This window comes from Melanerpes formicivorus, unplaced genomic scaffold, assembly GCF_026170545.1.
Source record: "Melanerpes formicivorus ecotype bairdi unplaced genomic scaffold, bMelFor1.0.p_v2 SCAF_16, whole genome shotgun sequence".
Lineage (NCBI taxonomy): Eukaryota > Metazoa > Chordata > Aves > Piciformes > Picidae > Melanerpes > Melanerpes formicivorus.
This window is the reverse complement of record NW_027142368.1, coordinates 6,148,029-6,160,468: the sequence shown is the minus strand read 5'-3', so window position 1 is coordinate 6,160,468 and position 12,440 is coordinate 6,148,029. Positions and strand designations below refer to the sequence as shown.

The following is a 12,440-nucleotide window of genomic DNA, read 5'->3' as shown; positions in this document are numbered from 1 at the left end:
ACACATTAACTATGTTGTTGGATAATAATAACTGCAGCTTTTAAAATAAATTGGGGTATCTTCCAACATTAGATTGAACCACAATCTCACCCTCTGCCCTGCGCTGCTTCACTTCCTGGCAACAAGGACAAGGAACAGTTGGGTTTACTAAGCTCTATTCCATCTCTGGATACTTAAACCACAAGCATTTGCTGAAACACAGCTGTAGTTTTTAACTGCACACTAGGAGCATTTGTATGTAGGGAAAAATAAAAAATGGTAACAGATTATTCACTTTTGTTTCATGCTTTGAGACAAAGCCCAGAGTGGCTTTTCTTTCGTTCTAAAGTAATAGTCAATTGCTTTAAGAAAATGACCGAGTGAAAGATACTTATGACTTGCCCAGTAAGTTGAAATCCACTTTTCAACATTCAAACACCTCTGTAGTCAAGCTCTGCAAAGCTGCAGTTGCCACTGACAACAATTGCAATAGCGAGCACTCAGCATGTCTGGAACCTCAAGTCAGAAAAAGTACTTCATAGGTGTAAGCACACATACCTGACTGAAGTTGATATGCTGATGATGGAATGCTGATGTCAGTTTTTGCTGACGGTTTCCTACAACAGAAGACTGGTTTATTCTTCCCAGGACAGATCGCCCCTTCTTCAGTGGCTGGCTCATAGCATCTTTCAAGATACAAATGAACAATGTTATGTTTTTGTTGTCACTGTTCTAACAAAAGTTAGACAAAGTTTCATTTGTTTCACCAAGTAAGGAGAAATAACAAAATAATACACTAATTAGAGTAACAAAAACCCAACACAGTTTGGAAGTGTTTCTAACACAACAGCAGATACATGAGCAGGCCAAACCCTTCATATGCTGCTACTGAATGAATATTAAAATGTCTATTCTGATCTACTGGTATGGAAAGAAAAAACACCTGAGCTAACTTACCTGTATTCACCATATGTTCATTAAGCTGTAACCTGTTCTCAAGTCTCATTGGTGGTACCACCACTGTGCAGACAGCCGATTTGGTTTCGGGATTACCTGACGCTCTTGCTTCTTTATTATTATTGGTATTATCTACAAAGCCATTTTCCACAAATGGGCTGTCATGTCCTGAAGAGTCTGAAGTTGGGGAACCATCCACTGTATCACATCCACTTTCCTGTTCATCATCTGACATACTATCAAAAAAAAACCAAAACCATTGCATTGAAGCAAATACATTTTCATCCTATAGATGCATTAAAATACTGTGCCAAATTTATGGAGGTGGAACTACTCAAGAGTGGATAATAACATTATATTTTAATTACACAAGCATGGAGGTTCAAATGGCAGTTCAATATTCAAACTCATTCTACTCAAACTGCAAAGTTCAGAGAAAAAAGATAACTTCAACTCAGATGTCTAACTCAACTTGCACTCACTTTTTGTTGTTTTTGGTTTTTTTATATAATGTTGCATTTGTAGTCCACCTGAAGTGTAGATTTTTAGAGCAAACAAAGGGTTGAAAAAGATTATTTCACTACTTCTGGAATGAAAACGTGAAGATCTCCTGATGCTGATTACACTAGCAAAGAGAACATACTGATCCAGTTTCCTCCTAGAAATTAGCCGCATCCCAGAGCCTGCAAAGAGCCATCCCTGTGGCCTGGGAGAGTCAGGATGGCATAGAGATTGCTCAGGAAGCAATCTGCACAGCAGCAGGCAGCTCCCTCTCATTGGCATATCAACCACCAGCAGCTATGCTAAACCTTATCTGTTGAAAAATAAGGTCTCTCTGAAGCTCCTCTGGAGATAACTACCTTTGTGTGACCAACAGATTCTTCTAAATGCGTTTAGATGAAGGAGGCAAAGGCAAGTCTCTGTTTACACAGTGGGAACTGGTGGTCTGTGAAACCCCTGTTGGTCAAATGGGACAAACTCATTCATTCAACCACTCCTTTTATCAAAGCAGCTGGAAGGGGGAAAGAGTTGGAAGAACCAACTCATAATAATGGCCTTTGCTAACATTTATTGAAGCTCCATGCTTGTGCCAGAAGAACAAAGGGCTAAGAAGATGGTAAGTGAAAGCTGCCAGGAGTGAGACCAGAGACCAAGCAGTGGAAATAAAACCAAATACCTTTTAGGCAGCAAGTGGTAAACAACCTGGGAAAGGATATTAATTTACAATGAGGTATTCTTCCAGAAAAGATATTAACCTCATTTATGTATTATTTATCACACAAGCTAAAGGTACATCACAGACCCATCACTAAAACAACACAAAAGAAACTACAGAGTACCAAAAGGATGCCAAAGTTGCTCATGCACATGTCATTTTGTGGTTTGAGTGTATTTTCACCCTCCTTATTTTTCTGAGGGGAGAGGATTTTGTTTATAGGAACAGGATCATTTATGGATATATACATTATCCTTTGAAAGCACCAAGCCAGGCAGGCCAAAATTTAAAACTGCCTGGCAGTTCTATTTCCTTGTCAATACATGCTTATAGAAACATCAATTAATTTTAACAAATTTCCATAGTCTACACAGTGTTCTGAAAATGTCTGATGTTAAGAGTAAGAGAAGAACAATCTATGCTGTGCAACTGCAGGCCAATACATTACATTTTTAAACACAGCATTTCAGCTCACCGCCTGCCAACGTAATAAACCTTTTGAGTGGAAACAGTGTATGCTAGGGACTAGGATCTTTGCTTTTGTGGAAAGGAGCACAACTATTTACCTGTTGGATCTCTTGCAAGGAGATGGACTAGACTGTCCCGAGGAGCTAGTACTCAGAGTGCTATCAGGACTGCTGAGAGAACACACACGGTCAATGTTCAGGGTGTTCTGGCAGGCTTCGCAGTCAAGGCTACCTTTACACCTGCCACACAAAAAGAAAGTGAGCAAACACCATCTCTCACTTGTTCTTCCCACACACTATTGCCTTAGGTGTCATTATGGAATAAAAAGGCCCCTTAATTGTAAATTGATATCCAATTCCTTGTTTCTTTTACATCCAAACCAGATTCCAAACCTTTTCAGTCTTCTTTTGAAAATTCTAAACATGCATTTTTTGAAACCTACTAAATATTTTTTCTACTGAATGAAAGGTTTATGCTGCAACAGTTCAGAGCCCTGAAACATTTGACAAGTTCCTCTCATTCAGAAACATTGCAAGTGAAAAGTCAAATAAACATTAAACTTTCAAGGTCTCATTTTAAATGATACATGATAGCTTTGTGAAAGGGAACAGCTTGGGGGGAACCATACTCTGCACCTGCTTTTCTACCCAAACACACTTCATACTGATAGAGAAATATATTTTACCTATATATATGTAATACTATCTACTGGATGCTGCTGCTAGAATTGATTATGCAGAGCCAGGTGACTACCCTTCAACAAATACATACTGTATGAAAGTATGAAGAAATGGACCTTAAAAGTATTCTGTTTTGAAAATACCTCACGTACATAGATGAGCAACATAGACTTCTGAAATCATTCTTCACTTTCACATAATAAACTGCTACAGAGACAACTTCTTAGCAAAATGCAATTAGAAGCACGTTGTCTTTTTTTAACTCAGACTTGTTAAATACAGTAGCTATGCCAAGACAACTCCAGTTTAGTAACACCTTAGTAAGGGGAACCATGGATTCTTACTCTCTGAGTGAATGTGTTCGCCCTACGTCATCTTCATCTGTGTCACTGCTGATGGTGATCACGCTGACTGCTGGGCTGGGGGAGCTGGCGATGAAGATAGCCTGGCGCTGTTTGGTTGAAAGAGATGAATCAGGGTCCAGCCTGACCGATGCTTCGCAACAGTTACTTTCCCGTCCTTCTGAGTTATGATTGTCCTGTGCTTCTATACAATTTATTCTCTTTACAGCCTTCAGGTTAAGTATCTTTGGAGATATAAAGGCTGAGTTTTGGATATTGGTATTTTGTAACACATTGCTCCTGTGAAGAAAACACACCATTTGACATTCAGTGAATCTCTACAAAGAGACCTGAGAACTATTGTTTTCAACAAAAAATGAAGCAAGCAGTGTAGGCTAACCCACCAATTTTCTAAACTAATACAGAAAAAAAAACCATAAAACCAGTAATCAGTCATAAATACTTGGCATAGATAATTTCAGAATTTGTCCAAAAAGTCCAAACTACTTAATAGCTACGACCAAAGTTTGCAACAATGCTGAGAACAGTACAAGGAAAATGCCATTTTCTTATCAATTAAAAAATAAATTAAAATCTCACTTAGGTGAAAAGCAAGCAAACAAAACCTGGCCAGATTTCTTGCAAAGATTCTTTCTGAAAACAAAAGCTGGTACCTCCCAGGTGAAACCCCTGCTTAATACAAGACTGCTGACATTGCCTTTTGCAACCCACGCTTTCCCCTTTACTCAGTATCCCACACCTCTGCAAATACACCATTACAGCAGTGGGGCATATTTCCTTCAGAAAGCAGCTATAACAGTGAAAGAATAGCCTTAAAATGATTGCAAAGCTCACTGCAACCCTGTTACATAGAATAGAATAGAATAGAATAGGCCAGGCCAGGCCAGGCCAGGCCAGGTTGGAAGAGACCTTCAAGATCATCGCGTCCAACCTACCATCCAACCCACCTAATCAACTAAACTATGCAACCAAGCACCCCATCAAGTCTCTTCCTAAACACCTCCAATGATGGTGACTCCACCACCTCCCCAAGCAGCCCATTCCAATGGACAATCACTCTCTCTGTGTAGAATTTCTTCCTAACCTCCAGCCTAAACCTCCCCTGGTGCAGCTTGAGGTGGTGTCCTCTTGTTCTGGATTGTATCTCTTCAAATTGTCTAAACCTCGTATATCCCCATGCACTTTATCTCAAGGAATATCTTATTAGAGCTACCTCAATATATACTTACACCTTCCCAAAGGCTGTAAAGACAACTTTGCTATCATGATAGGTACATATCAATCAACAGGAACTAAAATCCCTTACTATTTCAAGTCTTTTACTGATAGTCTGTATTACCAAAATAACTCTGAAAACTCAGGGCAGAAAGGCAGATTTTCCCAAAGACCATTTAAATATGATTGTTGCTAACAAAAATGCCCTTCTTGGCCCTGTTCCTCTGCTCACTGAACAGCAACTACAGATGTAGTGTCTTGGAGTGTTAGAAATCTTCCACCAACCTGTTCTGACACAGTTTGTTCCTCTTGGTAGCTGCAGGCTGAGGCCAAACAACATGTGCAATGCCCACACTAATTGGCTGAGGGGCAGACAAGGTTATCTGATGTGTTAAAAGAGGCTGTGGTATCATTGAACTGTAATGGGTGCCCTGGGTAATCATCTTCCTGAGGAAAAATAAAGCAGGTTTCAAATTGCAAGTCATTTGCATCTGCATCTATATACAAATCAAAGCTGTTAAGGTATTGCACAAAAATATGTGGACTTACCCCCAGTCTCCAAGCCTCTGTGGGCCAGCCACAGGATCAGAGGTCAGAGATGTAGCAGGAGCTGCCACTGGTGCTACTTGCTGCCATGCAGGAACCAGTATTTGCTGGGTGTGATTCGACCATGTCTGTCACGGAGCAGAGGAGATTTTGTGACACAGAGAAACAATGAATTTACATTAGCTGCTTGTAGCTCAGCACAACACAGGAGAAAGACTGCTACAGAACTCTACAGGACAAAACATAATTACTAATAATAAACCAAGATTCTTTATTTTGAAATAAACCAACCTGAGAAAGGAGCCCTGCTTGGATCTGTAGGGGCTGAATTGCATGGGCTTGGGTCACCAACGGAACTGCATTGTCCACTCTCAGGGAGAAACTGGTAGGCTTACTATGGTTTGTAGGAATTCCTATAATGGGAAAAACACACACCCAAGCTTTAAGCCAAACACCGATCTTGCATATATTTTCTGAGCAAAACAGAAGCAAACAGTAAAATACATAAAATTATCCTGTATTTCATTGATGTGTTTGTGATCTAATTCAGAATTGCAAGCCAAATCAACAAAGATTTTTCTGCCATTACGTATCTGCACAAATATTGATGATATCATTCCCAGAAATAACTGTCAATAGCTGCTATTTTGAAACAGACTGCTAAGAAGCAGAATGACTTTGGCAGAAAGTTCTGCAAAGCTAAGCATTTGCTCCACCACAAATCACATTAAAAGTATTTGAAGGAAGCAGACAAAAGTAAGCAGAATTGAATTTCAAAGCTTCTCACAGCAGATTCCTGCACATCTCATGCTCTGTATTTCCAGCTAGCTGAAACTCATTCATCTTAGCTTTCATAGCTGGCAATGCCCCATAACTCTATTCCTCCTTTCATCAAAATAATTCCAACAGTGCTATACGTTGCATATTACCACATGAGCATAATGAGAAAAAGATGTGTCTCATGCTCAGTATAGATTTTCTTACTGTCAAGGGAAACTAACAGAGCAATTCCACAATGTTTACTACTGGTAAGAATTTTTGACATAATAATGTCCAACTAAAATGAAAGAAGATTGGTTTTTTTCAACAGATATTGCAACTGAACAGCTACACTACAAGAAAATGCTGGCTAGGGAAATATCCTGATCTTCTGACTGCACTTTGGGTCTTGTGTTTTAGCCAAAGACTAAGCAATGGGTGCTTGTAAGTAGCTACTAAGGAACTACTAAACTAAAGATTAAAAGTGGATTTTTTTTGTTTGGGTTTTTTTTTTAATCCTTACAATAAAGGATGAAGGAAAGCCTTCATCTCATGGAATTCTCTCATGTCATAACAGAATACTATGTTATAACTTTGCAGTCCAAAGCTGTTAATTCTGAAATACTGTTGACTAATTTTTTCCACACAGTCACCTAGAACAGCAACATAACTCCGCCAGAAGTAGCAAGAATTTACACTTCAGATACTCGACAGAGCAGCCAAGCACAGAAATCTTGAAGCAGTGCCAGACACCATTAATACCCTTTCTCTCTGTGCCAGTAACTCAACTTGTCACCTATGTGATGAAGACAATATACTCCCTTCATTCAAGCTGCAGCAGAATTTAAATCTCAAACTTTATCATCATGCTAAGAACACAGGATACAGATCATAGGTAAAGTACTTGCCTGTACTAATTCCATTTCTACTTCACTTTGTTCATCTAGGTGTAGTGAAAAGAGTAGGGGTTTTAAATTATAGAATATATCACTGTGTGAAGCACCTACACAATTTAAATAAGAAATTTCTTAGCCATATTAAGTGCTCAGAAGGAAACCTGTAAGAAGCTCACACAGCCTCTGTAACTCTGCACAGTGAATACTTGGAGCCTTCATGAGTTTCCGGAACACGAGATAGATGCAGCAGCCACAAATAACACTGCTGATAAAGTCTGTTGTATCTGTCTTTATCTAAGGAGATAAAGACTTCCTGGACTCTAAGTTTAGGTTAAAAGTATTTTGGGTGTTGTCTTTTTCCCCCCAGGGTAAATCTAGTGTGATTTCTAGAAGGTCATAATTCAGAGTTTGAAAGTCATTCTTAAAAACCCCTTCCTATAAACTCTATTATATCAGGATCTGGTCTCAACATGAAGCTGGCCATCACCAAGCCAAGAAAAATTGCCTCTTAGGAAAGGAATAATATAATTAAGCTAACATAATAAGTGAACAGTATAAACAATCTCTCCCTGTCCATAAATGACTGTTAATAGGATAAGAAAGGCTGGGTTTCATCAGCTCCTCCCTGATCAGCCCATTATCAACAGAAAAAAAACCACAACATTTGTTTGATAGGCTCTGAGATGTAAATGAGGTTTTAAAGACTCCTAAAAAAACCCCAACCAACCAACCCAACCCCTACATTTTCATGATGCAAATGCATTTGTGTAAGGAAACTGCACTGTGTGTCCTTCTAGAGATGTACATGCTTATTTGGTCATTTTCTACACTGCAGAAAGATATCTGTGCTAGCATTTCCACCTTGCAGTCTTCCAAATGCTTCTGAGAACTGAACTCTCAGCCAGTTAATTCTTTCAATAAATGCAAAAATTGTGTGTTTAAGTCAATCTTATCCTTTGTAATACAGGAGAGTTCAGCCAAGCTGCCCTTTCCTCCTCACAGCATAATGCAATAAAATTTAGAAAAGTTTTAGTTGTGTGTTTTTCAGTCACCAGAAAGCTGCAGCAGCTCTATCTAGTTTCCTAGCTCATCGTAACCACAGCACAGTAAATGTGATGCTGTTTACATAGGCAGCTACATCCTTAAAAGAAGCTCCAAGTTTCCAAATATTCTCTTAAACACCTTGTGTCCCTCTATTTTATCCAGTATCTATATATGTATATATATACAGAGATAATTCTGTGTGGGGTATATGAAGATGGGCTCTAGATAGCTTAAATAATTTTTTGCAGATGCTGATTTGCTACTTGTTTCAGAAAGGTGCAATGCAGCTGCATCTAACCCATACACCTTTTTTTTTTAATGATATAATTAAGTGCTTTTAACTATCATGGTATCATAGTATCATTCAGGGTTGGAAGGGACCACAAGGATCATCTAGTTCCAACCCCCCTGCCATGGGCAGGGACACCCCACACTAGATCAGGCTGGCCAGAGCCAGCTTAAGTGGATATATAATGAAAGACTCGCATGCTGCCAACACACAGAAATGCTCATGTCAGGAACAGTAACAATTAAACATACCTTGAATAGCTGGAGGACATATAATCAATGCCTGTTGGAAAACATCACTGCAACCAAACTGAGCAGTTCCTGCCTGCAGTGGAATCCCTTGGTGCAAAACTGAATGGGCAGATGCAGTTAATGCCTACGGGAACAGATTCAATACAGGCAACATTATAACCGAATCTAGATCTCTCACACATTTGCTGTGTATTGTACATATACAATACATATTGTATATAACAAACAACTAAACTTTAAAGAGCAGCATTTCAAATACATGTCAGAGGAAGTGATCCTGTTTGGCCACTGGAGGGCATTATAACACAGTGCTGACGTGCTGCAGCGATTCCAGTGTGTGACTTCATTCTGAAAGTTCTGAATTCAATGGTTTAAGGAAACGTGAGGACGAAATGAGAGTAAAGACAGACGATTCTGTCATTTAAGAGACGTTCTTTTTTCAATTGTTAAATTAGAGAAACTGTATTAATTGAGTTTACAGTAATCACAGAATATTAGAGGTTGGAAGGGACCTCCAGAGTCCAACCCCACTGCCAAAAGCAGGATCACCTAGAGCAGTCCACACAGGAATGCACCCAGGTGGGTTTTGAAAGTCTCCAGAGAAAGAGACTCCACAACTTCTGTGGTTAAACCCAAATAAAGCAACACCCCAAAAAAAAAAAAGCCAAACCAAACAAAAAACCCCAAACCAAAATAAAACCCCAACCAATAAACACCACACCACCACCACCCCAAAAAAATAAAACCACCAAACCCCAACCAACAAACAAAAGTTTACCTGACTTCTTACTGGACCAAGTTTGGTAAAGCTTGCAGTCAAATTAGCTGCACTGCCTGAGGCAACAGGTCTCATAAGTGACGTTTTATTGCGATTACTTAAGTCATAAGAATTTGATCTGCATTTGCAAATATCCATGATATGAAAACAGGACTTCACTCTGTCAAAACCAGAGGGGGGGGGGGGGGGGGAGGGGGAAGTAGCTTTAATTAGAATTTCATGGTTCTGTGAAACAAATCCTCAGAAAAATGAACAAAAAAGCCCACATTTGCCAGCTCCACAGACTGGCGTCATACAGGAAACAGGCAAATAAAGGATTACTGCTATTACTATGTTCACATCAAGCCTCTGCAATGCACATTTTAAAGTTAAGAATACTGCTACTTCCTGCCCCTTGCATCTAACACCATTTTCGAACAACTGTGTACGAGCGGGAAGCATACTACAGCACATGGATGGAAAGATCTTTCAGGGAAATGCCTGCACTTCACAGAATCACTGTCAAATACACTATTCCAGAATTGCAAGAAGAGTTTCAATATATTCTACATTAACCAACAATGAAAGATGGTATTGGAGACACTCATCTCTAGAGGAAATGCCTATCCTACCTCTCAATGACTGATAGGCACCATCTTCATCACCCCAAAAATCAAGCACAACTTTCTGCAGCGTTGGAGTTTTAACAGCCAGACATAAAAATGATAGCTTAGAAATGTACTGCTTTAAATGGTACTTTTCAATCTTTCCAGAAAAAAAACCATGTTCAGTTTCCTTGACCACGCAGATGAATCTCATTCTGCAAGCACTCAAAAGAATTCTCTATGACATTACAAAGACTGTTTTCCCTGATAGCAGAAGCAGCCACACTATAACATATAGATATATCAAACACTACAACAGAGATTAAGAAAGTGTTTTGTGTGTGTTACATACTGGTTGCTATGAGAAAAATCAAGGAGGTGCTTCATGGTAACAAAAGAATGGTTAAGGGTCTCAGCTGGAGTGATTCTTAAATCAGCATCGATGAGCAACATTTTCTTCAACAGACTGACAAACTCCCTCCTATCTGCCTTCTCTGCCAACAGGTCACTTCCTTCCAAATCCATCACCATGTTCACCTGGCATTGAACAAAACAGTTGGAAGACATGTGCATTAGTTTAGCTCCTTTTATTGCTTTCTACCAACAAATACTCATACCCAATGATTTTATCACGTGGGGTACAGTGAATTTGCCAGTTTATCCCAGTATAGTTGGCTTGGATTTAGTGTTGTTTTCTGCACACACACTATTCCCTTGCACTCTCCCCAGCTAACACCACCACCCCCCACCACCCCCCAAGGCTTTGTTCCTGTCTGGTTCTTGTGACTTAAGACATAAATTTTGGGATTAGAATAGAATAGAATAGACCAGACCAGACCAGACCAGGTTGGAAGAGACCTTCAAGATCATCATGTCCAACCTATCATCCAACACCATCTAATCAACTAACCCATGCAACCAAGCACCCTGTCAAGACTCCTCCTGAACACCTCCAGTGATGGCGACTCCACCACCTCCCTGGGCAGTCCATTCCAATGGGCAATCACTCTCTCTGTGCAAAACTTCCTCCTGACCTCCAGCCTGAACCTCCCCTGGCACAGCCTGAGACTGTGTCATCTTGTTCTGGTGCTGGCTGCCTGGGAGAAGAGACCAACCTCTGCCTGTCTACAACCCCCCTTCAGGTAGTTGTAGAGAGCAATAATGTCACCCCTGAGTCTCCTCTTCTCCAGGCCAAGCAGCCCCAGCTCCCTCAGCCTCTCCTCATAGGGCTTGTGTTCCAAGCCCCTCACCAACTTTGTTGCCCTTCTCTGGACACGCTCCAGCAAGTCAACATCCTTCCTAAACTGAGGGGCCCAGAACTGGAGACAGTACTCGAGGTGCGGCCTAACCAGTGCAGTGTACAAGGGCAGAATGACCTCCCTGCTCCTGCTGGACACACTGTTCTTAATGCAGGCCAGGATGCCATTGGCCCTCCTGGCCGCCTGGGCACACATAAGGATATTTACATGGTCTAACTTCAGTTACAGAGACAATCTTCAGAAAAACAATTTCAAACATGTATGAATCACAATCTTGCAAAAAGATTTTTTTTTTGAGGTTATGGAAAAGAGTAAAAAAATAAATCCATTATTATTGACTAGAGAGTTATAAAGCTGAAGAAAAGTGAGGAAACTCACTTGTGCCTTTAAAAAAAGAAAAGTAATTATACTTGGAATTGTCAAAACTGCAGAATTATACTGGAAATCATATAGTTAAGATAGCAAGGCCCACATGTATTCTTTTTTTTACCCAAATGGCAGATCAGGTAGAAGAGAAAGCATATATTACACACAAAATTAAAGGGTCCCCCTCACCACAGGGACAAATACCATTGTTTAACACAAGCAATGACAGAGAAGATCTTTGTACAGAGGGTTGACATAGCCAGACACTGCCCTCAGAGCGACATCCACAGGGAAGAATGGATATAACTGATATACAATAAACAGTACTCCAAAAGGTGTTTGTTTCAGAGCCAGTAAAAAAGGTTTTAAATCACCACTCATTCATTCCATTTTGCAAAGGAAGAAAGCTCCAATACTCACATGCACTATATCATCCAAACTGTTGAAAATATACTTTCTGGCCTCTTTAGACTTCATACCTGTCTCTGCCTCATGCTCTTCCAATGTCTCAAAAAAAGAAAAGGAAAGCTGAGATTAGAATTTCACAACAACGATAACTTGTAAATATGAAGGAACTTTTCTCTCTTTGTTTTAGGTGACTCGATATGTAAAGTCTGGGGTTGTTTGCTTTTTAATCATTTCAGGTGTATATTTGGGAGCTGCTTTACTGATTCCATTTTCTGAATCAAAATCCAAAACCTCCTAAATTTCACATCTGGCTGATCACAGTACCGGGTTACAATAAATGGTTTGCAGGCTGAAAGCCTGCAAAAAGCTGTTTAATGAAACTC

General features: G+C 39.9%; 1 protein-coding gene across 2 annotated transcripts in view; it reads right to left on the bottom strand.

Moving 5' to 3' along the window:
- Positions 1-12,440, bottom strand: part of HIPK3 (homeodomain interacting protein kinase 3) — a 103,260-nt gene that overhangs the window by 5,372 nt on the left and 85,448 nt on the right. For both annotated transcript variants that reach the window (XM_068147887.1, XM_068147886.1), the window contains exons 5-15: positions 12,070-12,156; positions 10,377-10,561; positions 9,441-9,600; positions 8,663-8,786; positions 5,715-5,836; positions 5,427-5,551; positions 5,163-5,324; positions 3,645-3,941; positions 2,719-2,859; positions 937-1,172; positions 538-665 (exon numbers count right to left, since the gene is read on the bottom strand). In XM_068147887.1, coding sequence (XP_068003988.1) covers positions 538-665; positions 937-1,172; positions 2,719-2,859; positions 3,645-3,941; positions 5,163-5,324; positions 5,427-5,551; positions 5,715-5,836; positions 8,663-8,786; positions 9,441-9,600; positions 10,377-10,561; positions 12,070-12,156 — 1,767 coding nt within the window. The remainder of the gene's footprint in view (positions 1-537; positions 666-936; positions 1,173-2,718; positions 2,860-3,644; positions 3,942-5,162; positions 5,325-5,426; positions 5,552-5,714; positions 5,837-8,662; positions 8,787-9,440; positions 9,601-10,376; positions 10,562-12,069; positions 12,157-12,440) is intronic.